General features: G+C 37.0%; 1 protein-coding gene across 3 annotated transcripts; it reads right to left on the bottom strand.

Annotated features, from left to right (window-relative positions):
* Positions 1-4,022: 4,022 nt before the first annotated feature.
* On the bottom strand, positions 4,023-23,687 carry Stradb (STE20 related adaptor beta). 3 transcript variants are annotated; one of them, XM_046463056.2, is made up of 12 exons: positions 23,445-23,686; positions 20,160-20,264; positions 18,041-18,121; positions 13,777-13,876; positions 9,936-10,057; positions 9,449-9,557; positions 8,323-8,446; positions 6,871-7,042; positions 6,462-6,566; positions 6,049-6,293; positions 5,324-5,366; positions 4,023-4,824 (listed from the first exon to the last, which is right to left on the bottom strand). In XM_046463056.2, exons 2-12 carry the CDS (start codon positions 20,169-20,171, stop codon positions 4,681-4,683), a joined length of 1,257 nt encoding a protein of 418 aa, XP_046319012.1. In that variant the 5' UTR covers positions 20,172-20,264; positions 23,445-23,686; the 3' UTR covers positions 4,023-4,680. The 3 variants fall into 3 exon arrangements, with proteins under 3 accessions (XP_046319012.1, XP_046319013.1, XP_046319014.1); XM_046463057.2 differs by having other exon boundaries at positions 20,160-20,261; XM_046463058.2 differs by having other exon boundaries at positions 4,735-4,848; positions 23,445-23,687.
* Between the last annotated feature and the right edge of the window lie 130 nt (positions 23,688-23,817).

Raw genomic sequence — 23,817 nt, 5'->3', positions numbered from 1 at the left:
CTATGCTAGCTTGGGTCCTTCAAAAAGCAGGCATCAAGATAAAGTTAGACATTATGCTGCAGTCAAACTAATGGCCCCCAAACCTGTCCGTATCCTAATTCCAGAAGGGGATTTTGCAAACTATAATTAAGGGTCCTGAGGTGGGAAAATTTCCTGGATTACTTGGCATAAGGGTCAATCAGAGGTGATGTGGCCACAGAAGTAGAAGTTGAAGTCATGCTGTGTCATGAGGCAAAGGAAATCAGGAAGCCTCTAGTTGCTGAAAGGTAAGAGATTCTCCTTTAGAGGCTCCAGAAAGAATGTAGCCCTGTCAACCCATTTTAAACTTAAGGCCTCCAGAACTTTAAGATAACAAATTGTGTTAAGGAATTAAATCTGTGGTAATTTGTCAGAGCAGCAGTAAGAGACATGAAAAAGATTTTTTTGGAGGAGAGTGGGGAGCCTTTGAGGAAAAATGAGGAGACTGGGAGATCTGTCAGTCATGGAGTAGGTCTGACCACTGTGAAAGAGGGAAGAACACAGGGTAGACCAGGAAATGTCAGAATGCAGTGTCACTATGTTAATTTCAGCACAGCTGATGGAGAGTCCCCTAGCCAAAGCCACTCATCACAAAATGCTTTTGTCTGCTAGGAAAGTTGGTTTAGTCAGCTTTTTCACTGCTGTGACTAAAAGACCAACCAGAATACCTGTAGAGGAGGAAAAGTTTATCTGGGGGCTTATGGTTTCAGAGGTCTCAATTCATAGACAGCAGACTCCATTCCTTGGGGCTCCAGGTGAGGCAGGATATCATGGCAGAGGGAAGCGACTCAAGTCATGATCAGGAAGCAGAGAGAGAGAGCTATACTTGCCAGATACAAATATATACCTGAAAGCCATGCCCCCAATGCTTCACCTCCTCCAGCCACACCCCATTTGCCTTCAGCTACCACTCAATTAATCCCATCAGGAGACTAATTCGATGACTGGTTAAGGACCTCATAACATTTCTTGTCTGAATCTTCTTTCATTGTCTCACATGTGAGCTTTTGGTGAATACCTTACATCCAAACCATAACAAAAAGGTCTGACTTACTATCCTGGCTGCCAGGAATAAGGACTGGAGTGAGGAAAGTATAATAGGAAGAATTATATCATCCCAAAGATGACAACACAGTAAACACTAGAACCTATGAATATGTGAGGTTGTACAACTAAGGGGAATCAAAGTTGCTTATCTCTGACTATGTGGCAGGGAAATTACCTTGTATTATTTGGCTATGACCAGTATAAATCACTAGGGTGTTTAAAAAGAAAAATGTCTGGGCATGGTGATGCCTTCCTATAATCCCAGCAACTCGGGAGGCTAAGGCAGGAGGATCAAAAGTTCAAAGACAGTCTCAGCAACCTAGTGAGGCCCTAAGCAACTTAATGAAACCCTGTCTCAAAATAAAAAATAAAAGGGTTCAGGATGTGGTTCAGTGGTTAAGTGACCCTGGGTTAAATACCTGGTACCAAAAAAAAAAAAAACAAACGGAATGGGAAGAAAGCCAGCGAAATGACAGTATGAAGACTCTTCTCAATGGGGATGACGTGGGGGAAAAGGTACACTCATACATTGCTGGTGGGACTGCAAATTGGTGCAACCAATATGGAAAGCAGTATGGAGATTTCTTGGAGAACTGGGAATGGAACCACCATTTGATCCAGCTATCTCATGCCTTGGTCTATACCCAAAGGACTTAAAAACACCATACTACAGGGACACAACCACATCAAAGTTTATAGCAGCACAATTCACAATAGCTAAACTGTGGGACCAATCTAGATGCCCTTCAGTAGATGAATGGATTAAAAAATGTGGCATATATACACAATGGAATATTACTCAGCATTAAAAGAGAATAAAATCATGACATTTGCAGGTAAATGGATGGAGTTGGAGAAGATAATGCTAAGTGAAGTTTGCCAATCCCCAAAAACAAATGCCAAATGTTTTCTCTGATATAAGAAGGCTGACTCATAGTGGGGTAGAGAGGGGGAGCATGGGAGGAACAGATGAACTCTAGATAGGGCAGAGGGGTGGGAGGGGAAGGGAGAGGTCAGGGGGTTAGCAGTGATGGTGGAATGTGATGGACATCATTATCCAAAGTACATGTATGAAGACATGAATTGGCGAACATACTTTATATACAACCAGAGGTATGAAAAATTATGCTCTATATATGTAATATATGGAAAAAAAAGACTCTTCCCAACATTGCTGACTTTGAAGTTGGACAATAAGCTGAGGTGGGCTATAAGCTGAGGAATATGGATAACTTTAAATGCAGGAGACAGCAGGGTAAAATGGATTCTCCTACAGAGCCTCCAGAAAGAATGCAGCCTGCCCACACCTCAGATTTACCTGAGACCCAAATTATAGAACTACAAAACAATAAGTTGGTATTGTTTTAAGCCACTAAATTTGTGATTTGGTATAGCAGCCATAGAAAACCAATACAGCAAGTGAGGTGACTATGATAGAAAATTCAAGGTACTCATGCAAAAGATGAAGCTGTCAGTTATAATACCCAATGTCATGGTTAATTTTATGGCTCAATAGTACTAGGCCACAGGATACACAGATATGTGAAATATTATTCTGGGTTTTCTGTAAGGGTGTTTCTGGAAGAAATCAACATTTCAGTTGGTGAGCTAGTAAAACAGACTGTCATCCCTAATGTGGGTGAGCCTTACACAATCAGTTAAAGACTTGACTAGGTCAAAAAGGCTGAACCTTCACCAAGTAAGTTCCCCTCACCCAACTGCCTTTAACTGAGACACTGGTTTTTCCCTGTCTGGCCTCAAACTGAAACATTCACAATTCCTAGGTCTTAAGCCTGACAACCTTTGGACTTGAACTCTACTATGGGCTCACAAAGCACATCAGGAACCTGTCAGCTTCTGCAATTGCATGAGTTGATTCTTCAAAATAAATGTGTGCATATATACATATATTTGTATACAAGTTAATAAGAAACTTGAAACACAATCCTTTTTATATTATTGCCTAGACCTTTTTAAGAAGGAAGGTTGGGATTACTCTCTTAATGCAGCTACTAAGACCTTCCAAGGAGAAAACATTCAGAATGGATAGGAGGGATGAAGAGGATGAAGCCCCAAGAGCAACTGCTGTACATAAATATTTTATATATTTTATTACATAAAAAATATACATTTTACACATATGTATATATGACAGACATACACATATATATTATATGTGCACACATTCTCTTGTCTCTGGAGAACCTTAATATTCCCATAGATCTGAGAGGCACCATTTATGAGCTCTCAACCCACCTTTTGCACTATACACATGCAGAACTACCCTACAGATGTGGGAGAACCTGTGAGGTACCCCTGGGACTCTGACTAAGGGGAATTCAGAAGGGAGAGGTTGGTGGGATGAACCTCAGCCCCCACCACTGCAGCTGCTCTCAGGGCCTTGACTGGTCTTTATCCTCTCCCTCCTCTACTACCCAATCTAAATTCTTTCACCTTGGCAGGTTTTGGTGGCTGCACTAAAAGGAGTAACCCAATCTTTGTTCTTGAAAGGATCTAATCAGTAAACATAAAAGGGATTATGTTAAAGTTGTTTGTGAATTTGTATATTATTTATCATTTTGGTTTTAATTTTTTAGTCTTAAGATAATCATTTAAAAATAATTTTTAGTGTAATATAAATAAAAGTGTAAAGATTACAAAAATCAACTGATAGGCTCCAATTCACCACCACTCAAACTACACTTTTTGAGATGTAGTATCCCTCTTTTACTAATAAGGAAATATCATTAATTAAGACCTCTATGCCCTTAAGTGTTGCACCTGTGACAGGAGCAATAATTATGTCAAAGGCCAAAATGCCTTTTGCTTCCATTGGGTTGTCCCCAGTCTATAGGGTTATGTAAATCAGTTTGAGACACAGCTTTTCTTGACTAAACAAATTGAAATCTGTTTCAACTTTATCAAACCACACATGGAAAATAAATAAAAGCATAAGCTGGATTCAATAAATTTTTATTGAGCTCCCTCAGGGTGCATGAATTTAGGATCTATAATTTACATAGGTAGAAAAGTGTCACTTTAGCCCCCCTTTTTAAAAAAGCAAATTATATCTTCTCTATGTGTTTCAAGTGAATCATTTAAAGTGAGTGAGGCTCAGTGTGATGTTACCATATGTTTTAACAGAAGAAAAAGGAATAGGATAAACATTTTCCCTTTCCCAAAATAAGGGTTTAGTGCCAAGATAGACTAGTCTTGGTCTAACAAGAGCTGATCAAAAAGGCTGGAGAATTTGGAAGATAAAGATGTACTTGGAAGCACTATCCTCTGAGGACAGCAAAATGTCAAAAAACTAACTGGCTCAAAAATTATACTGGGAGATCAAGAGAAGAGTTAGTCACAGCTTGGGAAAAAAACTGAAAATTAGATGACACTATCTGTAGATAATTCTGATGTTTCCCTGGAGTTGTGAAAGCACTCTAAATAGAGGGGTTATGGCTTCATACCCCTGTGAGCAGAGTGGTTTTAAATGGTAGATTCTCCAGTGCACCAACTGTATTTTCAAGTATAATTCTGGTATTTATACCTAGCAATATAGAAGAAAAAGCAGCAAGGAGAAAGTGTCAAGTATACAGGACATAAAATGAGTTGGTAGCCCTAAAATTCCCAGTACAAGTCTTTTTCGTTAGGAAAATCACATTCTGGCTCAGTCCAAGGCAACATTGGAGGTACTGCTTCTGATGGCTTATTATAAGCAGGAGGCAGTAGTGAGAGTATTGAATCCTGGCTTTCTTCTTTCATCTGTTAAGGAAATCCAAAATAGGGCTGTTGGTAGATGAATTTAATATGTCAGTTCTGTTACCAATAAAAAAAAATCATTAAAGAAACTGTTTTTTAAGTGTTTAAATTGTTCTTAGGTATTTTCCCTAAAAATGCTTTTGACTGATAATCTGAAAAAAAGAATAAAGAGCCAAGTAAACTGATTTTTATCAGAATTATTTTGTCCTTTCATCATTTCTAGCCAATACAGAAAAAGAAAATGTCTCTAATGAAAACATACACTGAACATATAATAGCATCTGATGGTAGTCCAATTTGCTTTTACTCACTTTGTTTTACAGAATATGAATCTTTTAGAAAGTCTATATGTAATTAAATTACCAAAATTTTTTTTCTTGTTTTTAGCTTTATTTTGTAAGAAAGTTACTAGTCAGACTCTTGACAACCGTAAGTATTCCTTTAGCCAATGAAATGACTTTTTAATAGTACTTAAAAATATCTGGACAACAGATCAGCTTACCTGTTTGAAGAATACATGGGACAATAAGCTGCTTGCTGATGGCCTGAAATTTTTAAAAAGTTATTGAAAAAACAGAACCTCATATTAGAATGTAGATTTAAGATATATACTAGAAATTATTAGAAATTAGGTTTAGAGCAATAAAACCCAACTAAAAATTACAAAGAAAATGAATATATGTCCAAAGCCAAATTCTTAGTTCCAATCTTGACTAATGGGAAGCATTAATTCTAGAAGTATCCGTCAATTAATCTATACTCAACATTTATTGTGCACATACTATTTACAAGGAACTATATGAGGCACTAAGGGGCTAAAAACAGATAACTAAACATATATTCTTTCCAAAATACTAATGCTAATATATAGCTATGCAGAGTAATAATTTATATTAGTATAATAGGAGCAATTTATATTTTTATACTGTTTGGAGGTTTCTAAAATGTCTTAACATAAATGTACTAATTAATGTCCAGGAAAAGGAACAGATTTTTACAGGTGAGTTGGCTAGGAAACGGTACAACTAAGACTAGAGCCCAACTTGTGCTATTAATTCAATGTTCTCATTTGCTTTTCATCTCAAGTTGTCCTCAGCATTGATATTTTCTATATTAGGCTAGTTTTTTGATCAAAAGATTTGAATTTTACAGGAAGGGTAATATCACAAATCTTCTATATGAAATCAACATGTATATTTTGTGCTATTTATAGATAACCAATATTACCTTTTCTCAGGATCTTGCTGCAAACAAAGCTGTACCAAGCTAAAGAAGGCAGGAGAGAAGGTTTTTGAGGATGGCGTGTGCAGTCGGTCACTATTGACTGTGTGAGTTCCGCTGGAGACAAGTACACTCTCTCCAATTCCAGAGTCTATGCCTGACCGAGAATTCTTCATTCTAGAGTCTGATTGTGGGAAAATACTGATATCCAGTGGGCTATATGGAGGACCTTTCAGTTTCTGTAACAGCATCTAAAAAACCCAAAAATTTCCTTCAACCCTTTTCAGGCAAAATATTAAAACAACAATAATAACAATAAAGTTCCTAAGAGTCTACAATAAACATGTTTAACAAAAATTATCTACAGTGTAAGAGAACCTATGAAAGGGAAGAAGTTCAGTAATTTTAGTAGCACTTACCTGAGTTCTCTGCATGTCCTGGAAAGGTACTTGCCCACTGGCTAATTCACATGCTGTTATCCCAACACTGTAAATATCTGACTTCACATTATATCCATGTAAATCCTAGAGAATACAATTAATTTGATGTCCTTTAGTGCAAAAAAATTAATAAAAAGTTAATAAACATGTGCTCTTTTGATAAAATATGGTGAATGACAGTGGGGAAAAATACCCGTAAGCGCAAAATCAAGATCTACCTAATGTATGGCTTATGATTAAAAATTCCTAACATAATTTTGACAAGAAAGAGGGAAAGTCTTGTAGTAGGCCATTCATCAATCCAAATATAAGGATGCAACTGTCCTTTAATCAAACTCAGAAGACACTCGAGACGCACAGACAACCCAATGCCACGGCCACACCTGACCTGTCTCAGTAGTTCTGGGCTCAGCCACGGCTGCACTGATGTGCTGAACTGTGGGAAATCAAACACAGCCCTATGCCTCTGTCCGTGCTTAACCAAACTATGCAGGTGGGACAGGCCAGAGAGGGTCACTAGGCCATCACCAGAAATGAGGATGTGGCTGGCTTTAAAACTCCTAGAACAAAAAGAAACAGTCCTAAGTACTAGGAATCTGGCCCATAAAGACAGAATAAAAGTCTGGTCAGAATGAATCTATCCTTGGAACTTAAATACCCTTTATAAATAACAGTGCCTCATATATACTGCTCTACATATGGAAATGTTGAGGGAATTAAGGAAGTCTTCCACCTCCTTAATACAGCACTAGAACAAAGAAAATACAAATGACAGCTACATGTATGGAACTGGTAATTTTTTTTCAAATAAGGAATGGAATAAAGTTATTAATTTCACTATTTTAGGTTGCTGTTGCAAAAAACACCCAAAGTGTCCAAAATATCAAATAATATTTGAAGAGATAAGGTTATAATTTAAGGTTAAATGTGATACTATCCATTAAAAACAGTTTCTCATGATATAACATCATTTATAAAGATATTTTGTATAAAAATTCCCTTTGCCAGATAAATAATAAAAGAGTCTTATTTTTTTCCCCCAAACACTGAATTTGGACACTAAGAAAGCAGGTCAGCCAAGACACTGGTAAGGTATATGGAAACTTCAGTAAATTAGAATATACCATTTGAAATCCTCAGTTAACAAAATGCTGCTAATAAACAAATTACAAGTCAAAGGCTTCAAGGAAATTGAAACAAAACAATAAGAAAGCAAGCTTATTTAAAAGCAACTTAATTAAAAAGCAAAACAAAGTCCCAGCATATCTTAAAAGAACACTGCTTTTCACATTCAGTCAATTACTTCTGCAACTGCAGTTTGGTAATGAGAATTTATACTTAATATGATAATCTCAGGGTGCTACAAGATATTTCAAAAATTAAGAAAGGATTAATTATAATTTGATAATTATATATATATGTGTGTGTGTGTGTGTGTGTTTGTGTGTGTGTATAAAAGCTGGAAAGCAGATAAAGAAACTCTTTGTTTGCTTAAAAAAAGAGAAACCAACAAAAAATTCAGCTAATGAGGACCCCCTTCCCTACAACTGATACTCTGAACATACAGGTTCTTATATCCCTCATGAGATTCAGACTGCATGCTCTATTAGGTCAGGTGCTCCACCAGCACCAAGGACAGCACTTGGCACAGATGATGTGGTCTCAAAATGGTTGGATAAAAGGTAAGCATCCACTGGCTCCTTCCTTCCTAAATTTTTGTTCATATATTTCTCATCCCTTTTTTCTTTTTAAACTTCTTTTTTACTTCCTCCTAACAACTTTCTTTCCTAAAAGATGTCTTTCAACTCTTTAATTTTGTAAAATGCAAATAAGTAAATACCTATGAATACAGCCATTTTGGTGCAGATAGTTCAACCCACGCACTGCTCCAAAGAGAATGTTTCTTATTAAATCTTCGCTCATTCCTTCAGGAAAGTAGGTCCTCAAGAGCTGACTTGCTGAACCTGAAAGAACCCTGACATCTTTACATGAACATTGAAAGTGATTTTGCTCCCATCTATGTTTTTTTAATGTATTTATTTGTTCTAATTATTTATATATGACAGTAAATTCATTTGGACACATCATACATAAACGGAATCCATCTATGTTTTAAAAAGTGTTCTTTTCAACCATAAACTCACACATACACCTGTTAGTTGGGAACCTAACTACTTTCCCATGTGAAAGTGAGTTTTCTTCAAGAATCTATAAAACTCTTTTTTCTTGGCTGGGGATATAACTTAGTGGTAGAGTGCTTGCCTAGCATGGTTCCATCCCCAGCAACACACACATACATACACAGTTTTTTTCTAATGACCTAAAAACTTAGGAAAGAGAATTAATGATTTTTCATTATTACCAGTAAAAATACATATTGCATATGTATGTAATATGTAATGTTTTAAATCCAGAAGAAATCCACAAAAGCTGTTATAAAGATCCAAGCTATACAATTTATTCACTTATTTATTCAACACTCTTGAATAAATAAGTCTTGAATAAATGTGAGCACTTGGGGGACCCAAAACAGAAAATATAAATGCTCCTTGCTCTCAAGAATCACCGGTGAGGGAGACGGGCATACACACACATTTATTATAACATGAAATTGGTTCACAGTGCAGTGAACATGAATGGTATGCATAGGTGGGAAAACTATTTTCCTGCAAAATTACAGATGCTCTCTGAAACAGGGGAAGAGATAGCTTTGCAATGGCATAAAATTCTTAGAGAATTAATGTTGGTTTCATTGATCATCATACCCATTATACTTTTTTCTGAAGACCGAAAGTCAACATGATAGAGAAATATATCATAAAATATAGATATCATAAAATCTAGAATTGGTCATTAGATATATAAATTAAAAGCAATGAATAGTAAATCTAAGATCTCATTCATCTTTGTAATGATAGCATCCAGACTAAACAATGATTTATTTTATTTAATACCAGTTTTCTTACCATAAGCCATAAATGGAGAAATAACCCAAAGCCAGCTGCCCACAGTGAAAACTGTCCAATAAGTTGTAATATTGGGGTGCCGGAAAAAGTGGGATAGAATCACTGCTTTCTAGGATAAACATACAAGAGACAAGACATTTTTACAACCTTTATTTTTCTTATAAGAGAGCAGCAGTAGTGGCAGCTAAACACCCAGGGAGCTTCTTACACTAAGCTCTGTTCTTTTTGCTTCCATCCCTCTAAATCTCACAGCCATGCCATGAAATACATGGTTCCCATTTTATAGAGGATAGCACTTTTTAATACGAGAGTCACTTGAAGGAATTAACAGTCGTTACCAAAGTTTGAATGTATTTGTTCTTTCACAGAGTGGATCTGGCTGTCAAGTGTGTTTTCCAATACAGTAACTTTGTGTTGATAAGAGGAAAGAAATCTATCCCCTCAAACAGACATTCCATTAAGTATGTCCTTTTCTTCCTACTGTTACCTGCAAAGCTTTTAGGCGTTCTTCAGTGCAGTTTTCCAGATTTGTAATTTTTATAGTCACCAGTGTTCCTGTAGGAGTATGCCGTGCGAGATGGACAGAAGTAAAATTATCAAATCCTCTTCCTGTAATAAGACATAAAATTAAAGATAGCAACAAAAAGAAAAAAATTGACACTGTGTACTTTATCAAAATTAGAAACTCCTGTTCTTAAAAAAATTATTAAGTGAGAAGGCAAACCACTAACTAAAAGTATTAATAATACTTATATCTGATAAAACTTCCATTCAGAATACATAAAGAACTCCTATGACTCTGTAAGGTGACAAGCAGTCCAATTTAAAAAAAGACAGAAGATTAACAGGCAATTCACAAAATAAGATATGGGAAAGTCCAAAAAATGAGTGAAAAGATATGAGATAGGGAAATGCAAATTAAAATAATGCCAGACCATTATATATCTACTATAACAGCTAAAATTGTAACTTTAGCAAGTTGTGATATAGTCAAAAAAATGGAGGGCTGGGGATGTGGCTCAAGCGGTAACGAACACGCTTGCCTGGCATGCATGGGGTGCTGGGTTTGAACCTCAGTATCAGATAAAAATAAAATAAAGATGTTGTGTCCACCGAAAACTGAAAAATAAATATTAAAAAAAATTTTCTCTCTTAAACAAACAAAAACAGAATGTCATTTGGCTACCTCCTACTCTATTTCTAGGACCTGACAATTATTGATCTGATTTTTATTTGTCATCTAAATGATATCAAAAAGGATGTAAACTTTTGTGTTTAGCTTCTTTCCCCCAGCATAATGGTTTTGAGATTCACCTGTCACATCAGTAGTTATTTTTCTATTGCTGAGTTATGTATGGAGAATTTATTTATCCATTCACAGGTTGGTGGATACTTGAGCTGCTTTCAATTTTTGGTGGCTAGAAATAGAGCTGGCAAAAACACCCCTGCACAGGTCTTTAAGGAGACATATGCTTTCATCTCTCTTTGACAAAATACTTGAGGGTCAAACTGATGGGCCATGGAGTAAATTATGTTTAAATTTATAAGTTGCCCAACTGTTTCCAAAAGTGGCTGAACTATTTCGCATTCCTACAATGTATGAGACCTGAAGTTGTTTGGCACACTCACCAGCCTTTGGTGGTACATTTTTAAGTGTGACACTGTGCACCTATTAACAAGCACCCAATCGATGTCAGTTCTCTCCTTCTATCCAGTCACCAAAATCTGTCTGTTTTACCTCTGAAATGAAATTATGCTCACCTTCTCCTCTCCAGAGTCTACTTCCTGCCTTAATTGAAGTCCTTCCTCTCTCCCTGGATATATACCACTCCCTGTATTCTCAACCATGGCATGTACTAGAATTATGAGAGAACTTCTTCAAAGTGCCTATGCTTAGGTCCCATTCCCTAGAAATATTGATTAAGGGCTCTGTAATGGAATACAGACATTGCAATTTTGTAAAAGACACAGGTAATAGGGATGATATTTCTGGTTGTGAATCACTGATCTACTGTATCTTCCAAACTACTACCAGAGTTGTTCTAAAGTTGGCATTTTATCAGTAGGAGGGTACTGTGGTGCAACAGTTGAAAGCTTAGACCCCACAGTCAGAAAGATCTGGTTTCAAATTTCTAGCTATTATAATTGTATCTATCTATCTATTTGTATAAGATAATATATAGATGATTTGAAATCTCTAGCTGTTATAGCTGAGGCTACTGAGACTCTGCAAAACAAAAGTGATAAAGGGTTAAATGAAGAAAACACATGTTACTGTTCAGCATAATGACTGTTAGATGCCACCATTACCAGTGCCATTATCAACAATGTCTCTCTAGCACTAAGAGGATAAATTCCAAACTTCTGCCTTAAATCCTTAAGAAAGTGGGTAAGATGTGGGGGCCAGCAGTCTGAACTTCTAAATATATCTTATAAAGTCCTTCACAATGTGTTCCCTACATGCCTTTGCAGATTTATTTCCTACCACTGCCCACTCTTCTTTCCACTTCTATTTACAGAGGAACTATGTAGCATTCTCCAACCATCCTTCTGCAGTCATTTACTGTGGTAAGCATTTTTACCTTTCTTAGACTGGCACCATCCAAATTGCCTTTCAGATGCTGATAAATTGCCTTTCTAATGCTGATAAATTTGCTACCAGGTAAGATTCTTATTCTCCCTTGATCTCCTTGACCCTGGCATGTGCTCTATGCATGGCCAACTGGAGGATAGAGGGAGTGACATAAGAAGTAGGGGTTATCAGAACTCATTGCAATGAGGCCCCATGTCTGTGGCAGCTATACCCAACTAAGTAGTGCACCATGCTGCCTAGTCCATGGCTCTTGTCTTATTCACTCAGCTCCTTTGGGATTCTTCCAAGCCTATTTCTCTAGTCAACAATTCTGTGAGTATTGTTCTTGAACAGTATTGTTCAAGAATTCCCTTTTTGCGTAAGTTACCAGTATTGTTTTTTGCTGTTTACAACAACAACAAAAACTAACTAGAACATGTAGCAAACTTTTCCTGATTTTTTTCTTTGACTCCTAGAGGTTTGGTCGTATGCTCAATCTTCTCTGCTCCCAGAACATTTAGCACATACCTCTACTGTAGTACTCTCAAGACCATGAAACAGCACTATCTAACGTCGTCATCTTCCCAGAGGTGCATTTTGCATTGTGAGATGTACATGAGATTTTGGGTGCCAGAGAATAAAATGTTATGGTTTAGATGAGGTATCCCTCAAAAGCTCCTGCATAGGAATATTTTGGAGGTGAAATGATTGGATTGTGAGAGTGCTAGAATCTAATCAGTCCATCCTAGTTTGAAAGGACAAACTGGGTGGTAACTGTAGGCAAGTGGGGTGTGGCTGGAGAAGGCAGCTCATAGGGTCAGTGTGGGTGCTCTGGAAGGGTTCATCTTCCCTGCAGCCCACTCTCCTTTCTCTTTCTTCTTCCTGGCCATCACAAATGGAGCAGTGCTCCTTCACCACAGGCTTCCACCATGATGTTCTGCCTCATCTTGGGAGTCAGTAGAGTCAGACCACCATAGACTGAACTGCTGAAACAATGAGCCAAAATAAACTTTTCCCCCTTTAAGTTGTCACAGTGATGGATTTTTTGATCATAGTAATCATAAGCCAACTAACACAACTCCTCAAGTGTTTGCATCCCCAGAATCTACCACTCACTGATTTAAAAGGTATTTCTCAATGTTCAGAGTTATATAGAATATTTCACATATAGAAAGCTATAAACGAATACTCATTTTATTGCACACTTAACTAAGAAATATTTCTACTATAAATGGAATTTTGGATAAAATTTTAAATTAGAAAGTAATTGGTTAAAGATCTACGACTGAGAAAATTTACATGCTGTAAGTTGTACACAGTGTTATTCGCCTGTATTCTCAGGATGCTGAGGTAGGAGGATTGCTTGAGTTTAGGAGTTTGAGACTAGATGGGCAACAAAACCCCATATCAAAAAAATTTACATTATGTGATTTTAATCCATACTCAGTATAAAATTAAACCCACAAAACTAGAAGCTTCCCACAATAAATAAAAAAAATAATAAGTTTTTGAATTTGTGTCTTCCTTCTCTGAATGTACTTCAATGGAAACGTAAAACTTCTAGACAGTAATCTTAAATTCTGGGTCATTATTTTGAGATAGATATAAAATTAATTCAATATTTGATTGACATTATTAATACCCAGTTTTATGCTACAGGTTACAACAGAAAAAGATTTGCCTCTAAAATAATTTTTTGTCATTAATTTTATTTCTAGCAATGAAGGGTCAGTTATGTGAAATCCAGGATTATTACCTATTTCTACTTGTAGTTCATAGTGAGAAACATTGGTGGAACATATCACTTCATGGGCTCTAGCAGATGGAGGCGACCAGGAAACAGTTGGCTCATTGACCTGTGTTTTTTTTTACAAGATGAAAACAAAATAAGTAAATTTTTTTCTTAGTTCCCCAAGTAGGCTCCCCCTCCTCAATATAAGTACTGATGTATTTTCAAATAGGTACTCATTAGGAAGGCACTGAAAGATACTGAAGAAATTTTTAAGATCTAAAAGGAATTTACCAATTGCTAATTGATGTGAGTTGGGGAGCTCTTCACCTATAAAGGGGAAGTCGACAGGAAAAGCAGAATTATAAATAAGCAGGAATACTATTCAATGAAATTTCTTATAAAATTTTTAGAAGTTGCTGAGAATGCCTGATAATTCTTCAGGGTATCTAATAAATGTATCATCAGAAGAGCTGCAGCAACCTGTGAGGGAAATCTCATGCTTGTGCTCTTTACTCTAGTAGTTGCCAGTTATATCCATTTCTCCTACAAGGTACATGCTCTACTAGAGCAGCTGTTAACAGGAAACAATTTGCCTATTAAAATTGCTAAAGAAGTTTTTCATAAGATGAATCAAAAGGGAGGTCAAAAAGAAAAAAGAAAAAAAAAAGTCAAGAGATGGGAGAATAGGGTACATCCCTAGTGAAGGACCACCACCAGATCTCATGGGGTGCTTTGAAGTCAGGGTCAGGTTTGCACCTAAATATAGTGGCATTGAAATAAACACACATACAGGAGAAAGAAGAAGCCTAAACCACTGGTGTCATATGATAGCCATGAGGATCTTCTAAAGGACATCAGGACCCTAAAGAACACTTAGAAGTCTTTACTGGCACCAGCAGGTGGCAGGAATCTTGTTACTACCTTCAGGGCGGGGAAGCAGACAAAGGGGAAAAAATAACATTACTATGTGCTAGGAATTGTGCTAACTTCTTTTCACATTCTTGACTCAGAAGAAAGAAATGGAGTCTGAAAGTGACAGATGCACTTCTATACACAGTGGTAGATATGAGCCCTAATTTTTTTTCCTTTTTTTTGGGGGGGGGGACGCTGGGGATCAATTCCAGGGCTTTGCACATTACTAAGCAAGCATTCTACCGCTGAGCTACACTTCCAGCCTTGTTCCCTAAACTTTTAAGAGAATAGAAAAAATAATAATAATAATTTCAAGCTCATGTCTAAAGATGAAAAAGGTGAATATTGTCCAAGAGGAATGAAATATTGTAGAGAAATTCTACCAAGCAATTGGAAATAATCCCAATGAAAAGAGAAAAGAAATCTAAAAAAATCAATTTAGTTTTCTAAGAACAGGTAGTATTCAAATAAACTCAGATTTAAAGAAAAAATATAAGAAATAAAAAAGCATATAATGATTTTTTAAAATTTTAAAGTCATATCAACCCATAAGCTCACCAGGAAGGCTAGAAACATAATGAAGTGAGGCTTTACGGTTCATTGCTTACAAAATGGTCTCATGTTACTGTGTGACAGATTAAAACTACAGTTCAGCAAATAGAAAAATAGAAACAAAAAATATCTGATGCATACCAATGCCTGCTTACAGCAAAAGAAAAGTACTGTGATATGAATTCCAAGTAATCTGAAACCTCCATACTGCCTTTAATTATTCTTTGGTCTTTCTTACAATTTTAAGGAAAGAATGGATTGATGATGCAATGTAAGAGCACCATTTCCTGTGACAGTGGGAGACTAGGTTTACACCAGTCTAATGAATTTGCCTCTATGGATCTACTCTAGATTTCCTGACTAAACCCAGTTTCTGATCCTAAGAGACTAAGGAACAAACCCCAAATCACAGTTTAAAAACCAAGACACGAATGGCCCTTAGTGAAATATTTTTGAAATATTCTGCTAGACTTTTACTTGTGGTGAAACATATCTTTCTATTTTATTTCCTATGATGAAGTTTTTTAAAAATTTGGATTTATACAATAACTCAATGATATTGCAGAGAACACTCCCTGAATGGGTTGAAAATTGGACTGGATGGCCTTTCAGGAATTATTACACTGCTAAAATCCTATTTATTTATTTATTTGGTACCAGGGATTAAACTCAGGGTACTCAACCACTAAGCCACAACCCCAGCCCTTTCTTATATTTTATTTAGAGACAGGGTTACATTGAGTTGCTTAGGGCCTCACTAAATTGCTGAGGCTGGCTTTGAACTTGAAATCCTCCTGCCTTAGCCTCCCAAGCCTCTGGGATTATAGGCATGTGCCACTGTGCCCAGCTAAAATCACATTATTTTAAAAAGCAGCATTTCAACTCAGTCATCATAGCCTTTCATTTGTAAAGGCTAATTAAAGAAAATGGGCTTTTTAAAAAAATAGGTATAGAGGTTTCCAAAGTGAGAAAAGAACATAAATCATTTGGAAAACTAAAGACTATTCTGGAAACATGATCTTTTAACCTAACATGTAATCCTGTATTTAGGATCCATGTTAATGAAGAATTACACATTGCACAAATAGAAGATCATAGGTAGTGTTTTGAAGTGTAACTCAAGGAGGGCCCCAGAAGCTTATTCTAATCATCAGGCACCAGTTTCCAGCTGGTGTCAATTTATGTTACATAACTTCTCCAGTTTAGTTTCTCTACTAGGGACTTCAGACAGATTATACCTCTGCTTCCTTAAGACTTTGGTCTAACTCCAATAACAGAGCACTCCTTAAAATATAAAGTAGTTCTATTTTGGAAGTTTGAAGTATTTCACCACGGAAGTTTCCCGAGCTCTAAGTTCCTGTCTTGGTAACAGGAGGACACAACAGTCAGGTGACTCTGAATTACCTTGGCCATAAAGGTATTACTTGAGCCAAATCTTGGATTGGACACTATCTCCTAGTGTACCAGAAGGCAAGCACCTAGAAGGCTTTAGAGTACTAGTGCCTAAAAAGTGAAATGACAAAAATGAAGACAGTTCAAGATAAAAGTGGGATACATTATAAGCAGGAGCAAATGGAATTACCTAATTTTACAGCAAACTTAGTAAGACATGTTCCATTTTGTAGTAAAAACTGCAGCCTAAATTAAGGATTAAAAGGAGGAAAAGATCCCAGATAAATATTTATTACCAAGCATGTTACTTTAAATATTATTTGATATATCACACACTGCCAAAGGGAGATAAAGATGAATAAGACAGGATGCTTCTTTTATAAGTATAACATTATGGTTGAAGAGACATACACATCAACCACTGAGAGATAAAATACTATTATGAGAATGTCTATGGTAGATGAAAGTATAATGGAAAAGATGTCACAGATCAAACTATTTGACCAATTCTTTATAGCTAAGAAGGAATTTCTAGGGGAGAAAAAAAAGGGCATTTCAAGTAGAAAGATGAGTGTGAGCTAAGATTCACTAACAAGAAACAAAACTCAAAAACTAGACATATTCCATACCATTGAGAGTATGTTAACATGTTAAGAAGTTTAGATTTTGTCCTACAGGTTTTAGGAAGTCAATGGAAGTTTTCAAACTGCAAAATGAAACAAGCAAGCCTATCTTGGTAGAATACTGATGTGGGAGAAGACCACGTGTGTGTCTTGGAGACTCAGGCAATGAGTCTACCTGCAATAGGCCAAGTGGGAGATGATGAGACTTGAGTAGCAGCAGTGCTCCGTTAAGGCGGGCACGGACTCAAGGACTTTCATGGACAGACTCCTAAAATGCGGGATCTAAATACATATGGGGTCGGGGTAGAGGCAAAGTGAGGATAGCTTCTAAGTTTCTAAAGTAAATGACTAAGAAGATGACTTAGTAGATAACTTAAAGATAACTTAATGGATGGGTTTTCAGTAACTAAAAGAGGAAATACAATGGGTTAGTGAGGTTTGAAAAAGGATTAAGGTTTTAATCAAATTCAGCAGAGATTCCTTTGACAAATGTAACTGGACATATTCTATAGACACATTTGGTTCCCAGGAAAGAGTAAAAATCTAAGAATCATCAGTTCTGTTTGATGCCAGTGTCTCTTCAGGACACCTGACTTAGCACCAGGACAATCTGAAACTTGAGCAACTGATAAGTGAGGCTGCTTCAGGGAGCGCTGGTCTAGGAAGAGAGGAGGTCAATTATAGTAGCAGGAGAGGAGTAAGAAACAGTAAAAGACACTGCAAAGAAAAAGAGCTGTAAGAGTTGAGGAGTGAATGGTATTACAGAAAAGCAAAGGATGAGCATTAATTATACTCAACGATTTTCTTACCAAGTATTGATGGATACTGCTTTCAGATTGTTTTTCAGGTCTGAGTGATTCAACTCGTGTTCGTGAAGTACAGAAACAATCCTGGAAGTCAAAAATATATTAAGTTAAAAGTATGGTGCAGGATAAGCAGGAGTGGCATATGGATAAAAAAGGTCTTGAAATGAGGAGGGGAACAGAGAGAAACAACAGCCCGGACTTGAAGCCAGGATCCATACCATGGAGGTCCTCAGTATGGGGGGAGAAGGAAGGAATAGCTAGGTGTGCAGAAGGCAAACTTTATATCTGTTAATTGGGCACTTTTGATGAATTTCTGAATATTTAGCTAAAAATTATTCTGTATTCATTATAATAATTTTAATTTTGATCCTCATTTTTCTTCTTCAGTATAAGGATCATGTTTATAACATTAAACCACATATTAAGTGTATTGGGAACCTATTTTTTTTAAGGTGACAAGCATGTCTCAAAGAAAATTGAAAGAGACTTACTTCTATTATCACAATTATGTTTTCTTGCATGTTAACCCATGACTCTAACATGTATTATTAAAAGAAATTTAACATCTGCATGTTATCTGTCACCTCATCAATTAGTGGGTACAGCTGATCTTATACCATTTAAGAAAAAAGTATATCAAAAGAAAAGCATAAACACATTGCATGAGAGACTTTTATAATAAATTATTTTCAAGCATCTCATCAACATTCATATTTATATGAACATTTGAGTATAATATCAAATGATTCTTTTAAAGTCCATCCATGCCTACTTAATATTTTGTAGTCAGTTACTTAAAAGTAACCAAAGTTCTCTTCTTTTAAGATATGTCAGCATTTCTAGATAATCAAACTAGTCATTTCTGCAGTTTACCTAGTTTACTGATTATTTTAAGTTGAATTCAGTCCCTGCAGCTCAGAATCTTCATCTATCAAATGGAGGAACTAACATAAACAGTCTTTTCTATCTTCTCCAACTTACAAACTGATAGAAAATTACCAATCTTAAGTAATCCTTTAAAGCAGGGATCAGCAAAATAGGGTCCATGTGCCAAATCTGGTTCATGGCTGTTTTGAGAATAAAGTCTTATTGGAACAATCATTCACTTTTATTCATTAACAATGCCTATGATATGGCTGTTTCTCTGCTACAAAGGCAGAAAAGCCGTAGTAACAGAGACAACAAGGTGTGTAAATACTGTTTGGACTTTATAGACAAGTTTGCTGATCCCTGCTTTAGAGAATGAGGTATTTCAATGCACTTCTGAAGATATAAATTTAAAGTAAATGACTTATGCATTTTTGCACATAAATAATGATATAGTATCCTAACTTCATAGTTCTGCCTATCAGCCCTGTTGACTGATGGAATGGAGTAAATTAGCAGATATGAGTTTGAACCATGACTCCATTCTTGGCAAATTCAAATTAGGATGATGCTCTCTCTCACAATTATAAAGACAAAGATTATTGTCTTAATATAGAAAAATTCCCTGTTCAAGTTATACTCCATTTATGTATGATGTGTCAAAATGCATCCTACTGTCAAGTATAGCTAATTAGAACAAATAAAAATTTTTAAAAATGCCAAAAAATTCCCGTTCAAACATTATACTTTATATAAAACAAAGTGAAAGTCCTCAAGATATTTAATCTAAAGTGGATATCATGGATCTAATATAAACAGAAAACAAGGAGGCATCTATACCTCATTATTATATATTGATCCAAATGTTTTTGTCTGATTAAGTCAAAGAGCTTACTTTTAACACTACCTTGCTTGCCTTTATTCAGATGAAAATTTTAGAAGGGATTTTTGAAAGATTTAAAGGATGAGGCATAATTAACTGGATGGAACTAACAAAGTAAAACATATATGTAAGAAAAACTGGACACAGGATAAAGGGATGAGGATAAGGAGTATATAAAAAATATATAGAAGAAGCTCTTTTCAGAAAAGACAAAAACTCACTAATAATTCATTTCTCAAAACCACAAGTCATTCAGGTAAAAACATCTTAGAACATAGTGTACTCCATCAGAATATATGCCTTCTGTTATGGCTCTGCACAAACATCTGACTGCTCATGACACCAAGTTAGATCATGTTAATAAAAACTTACCAAAAGAGACATTGAATCGCTTTAGTTCACAGAAAATGACAAAAATCCATCTATTTCAAAGATGAGTTTTGATTTATCTTCTTTTTGAGATGCAGAAATATCCTACTAAAAAAAACACAAAAGCCAAATAATTTAGATTTATATATAAAAGTTCCTTGAAAAACTAGTTGTCATAAACTCCTTCAATATGTAGGCAGCTAATCCTTGACACAGGACTAGAGACATTCTGACAAATATCTTTAAAGAGCATTTCCTTTTACTGAACACTATTTGGGATCACCACAGAAAGGTAGAGTGAAGTTGAAGGGAGGTTCTGAATATTTCTGAAACTTCGGTATATTCAGTATATTTGCATCTCTCCTATCTTCTCTGTACTGGTTTTTGAAAGAATCCTGGGCAAACATGAAAGCAATGTAGAAATGCAATTTTGGATTCACTTTACAATTTTGGACTCAATATACATGGGCCCATTTACAATAAACTCCAAGAATTTCCAATATTTTTATTTATTAGCAAACTTTGAGACTTTCCAAAACTTTCTGATTGGATTAACCTATTAAATCATATGGGGTCCCTGATTACCAAATCTGGGAAAGAATTAGAATTAGTAACAGATGAAGAAACAATGTTTTCTTGTTACCATGTTTAAAAAAAGGAGAAAGGCATTTTTTGTTGTTTTTATGTAAAAATGACATTTTTTGTAAGAAATTGTTTTACCTTATAATTTTTAGTTCTTAATTCTACTCTTAAAATTTGTTGATATCAAATATATATATTATTATGCAAATATTCCTATCCATTTTCACTAATAAAATATTAATCTCAATAATCTGTGAAATTCTGCAACAGATGAGAAATTTTTTTTCTTTTTATCTTTTTTGGGGGGCTAGGGGGTACTAGGGATTGAACTCAGGGGCACTTGACCACTGAGCCACATCCCCAGGCCTATATTTTGTGTTTTATTTAGAGACAGGGTCTCACTGAGCTTAGAGCCTCGCTGTTGCAGAGGCTGGCTCTAAACTTGTGATCTTCCTGTCTTAGCATCCCGGGCCATTGGGATCACAGGCGTGCACCACTGTGCCTGGCAACAGATGAGAATTTTTACTTGGTAACATTTTTGGATTCAGGGAGATACAAAAGCACCAGACCTCTACTAATAAAAAAAGGGAGCCATGTTCTAAGCTTGCTAGCACTTGGTGCTCCCTTATTTCTAAACAATGTCATTTCTTTCATTTAAATTGTACTCAAGTCCACAAATTTCATCAAGGTATCTACAAATATCTGAGCAAAATGAGAAAAGTAGGAGTTTATAGACCATAAGTATTATAGAGCAGTATCCAATTTTATTGCTAAAGGAAGAAGTGAATTTACTCAGGATGTTCACTATTAACCAAAAGCAAAGAAAAGGAGGAAGAAGAACCTGAAAGATGATGATTATTTCATTGCCAGCCAGGCATTACTATCAATTAAAGCACTAGAGTTTCCTGTACTACAAAAGGGGAAAAGCAATGCCTGTCCTCCCTACCCTCCAGGATGACTGAGATCAAATGGGATACTTCATCTGAAAGTGCTCATAACTACCAAACACTGTACACAAGATAGAGCTGATGCTCTGAAAGATGCAATGATGGCAGTACAAAATGCTAAGGCTTATTTGGAAAGCAAGTTGGCAATGGTTTGATAACCATGAAAATATTCATACTTTGTGACCCAGTAAAATTCCCACTTCTAATAATCTGTTCCAAGGAGACATTCAAGTAAATGAATCAAACACACAAAGTCAATGCACTGTTACTGGTAACAGCTAAGTATTCATTCCACACATGTATAATGGTTCATGCACTGTGTGGGACACTGGGGACATCCAGGGTTAATCAAGACAGACAAGGACCTGACTACTTGGAGTAGTTTTTTCCCATAAACAGAAAGTTTAGGGATATCATGATGAATTGAATTTTCTGGTTACCATGATTTTGAATCCTGTTTTTTTCACTTAATAGCTGCCAAGTTGTTACTGATTTTGTTGTCTTAAACAGTTTGAAAGTCCATGACATCATTTATTTTTCAGAAAAATCCACAAGAAAATCTGTGAGAATTGTTAGTTCTAAAAGGATTGTCCCTGTGGGGTGGTTTAATCCTACAGGCTTTGCCTTAGATACACCAGACTATTAAGAGATAATTTTACAAGACATTTTGAGGTCAGGGCAGCAGCTGCACCTGGCAAAGGAGTGGGGCAAAAGATTTGCTGTCAATTTTATTGGGCATGCTCTTTCACTAGTTATGAATATAAATCCTTTTTTAAAAACTCATACTTAAAAGACCTATATTTGTGAGGGTTTTCAAGACCATTTCAGTACAGCCCCTTGCAAATGAATCTAGAAGCTAATTACAATAAAGCTTTATAAATAATATGTTCCATAACTGAATGGTTCATCTTAAGGCTTTAATCTGAAAGTTGAACACTTTTAGTGGAAACAAAGGGCAAATCTATTTACAGAACTCGGGTTCTGAGTTAATTTAGGCATCCAATGAGGCAACACCACAGGAAATACAAACAAAACAAACAGAAAGAAAAAAAAAACAGCTTTAACTCTTTGTTGAGCTTCGAAAATACTGTAATTTTCAAAGTGATCTTGGGAACCCATAAAAACATAGATTAGAGCGACGCACAGCTCGGTAGAATTTTCCAAACTTAGTATCATGACTCATGCTTTCAACAAGTGTTTACTGAGTGCCTACTGTGTGCCAGGCTCCGTGCTAGGTAGGCGCCGTGTGTCATATCCTGACCAAGTTTTGAGGAAATAAGTATTGACACAACAAACCTACGAGGAGAAAACAACGCTAAACTTAAATGCTGAGGACAAAGCGACCCCAGAGCATTTAATTTTGTTAAAGTTTCCTTCCTAGACCTGCAGAGAGATCGAGCCAGGGCCAGTGTCTTCGGTTTAGAAATTCGCCAGACCCGTGAGCGCGGCTAAAGGTGAGAGCTGGAGGAGAGGAACCACTGGTGGCTCCTGCCCGCGTACCTGGCGCTGTCAACCCTTCGGGGTACCAGTCCACCCGCACTCATGTGCCTGGACCACCGCACGCGCTGGAACTCGCGGCCCAGGGATTCCCGCAGAGCCGCTGCCGCGCGGGCGCAGGGGCCGCTCGCTGAGCCACACTCCAGCCCGGGTTCCAAGTGGGCGGCCGGTTCTAGCCCCTGGCTTCCCGGGGCATGAGTGGACCAAGCCGCACTCCCTCTCCTCACCCACAGACCCCAAGTCATTTCCCTCCCCTTATTACCCTAGCGGCGACCACGGCCAGTGACTCTTCAGGTTGCCTGCTGTGCGGGGCCAGGGCGGGCCCGGAGCACCAGAATCCGGGAGCCCAGCTCGCAGAGGGGCGAAGGGAGAGCGCTAGGCCCGCTCCCAGCGCGGGCCAAAGAGCAGAGTGCGGCACGACAGCGACAGGAGACAGTCAGCCTGGAACTCTGTCCAAGAGCCAGGCAACCGGCCCGGACAGGATCCGCCCCACCCCTGCCCAGGTCCCGGTCCGGCCCGCCGCCCCGCCTCTCGCCCCTGGGCCGGGCAACAAGGGGGTGGGGGGCGGGGCCTCCGAGAGGGGGGCGGGGCGAACAGGAAACTACAGTTCCCAGTAGGTCGTGCGTTGGGGCTGT

Source organism: Marmota monax, unplaced genomic scaffold (assembly GCF_021218885.2).
Source record: "Marmota monax isolate L192 unplaced genomic scaffold, Marmota_monax_Labrador192_F-V1.1 WCK01_AAM20220418_F8-fsc00095, whole genome shotgun sequence".
Taxonomy (NCBI): domain Eukaryota; kingdom Metazoa; phylum Chordata; class Mammalia; order Rodentia; family Sciuridae; genus Marmota; species Marmota monax.
The sequence above is the reverse complement of the archived record's forward strand: the minus strand, read 5'-3'. Positions and strand labels throughout refer to the sequence as shown.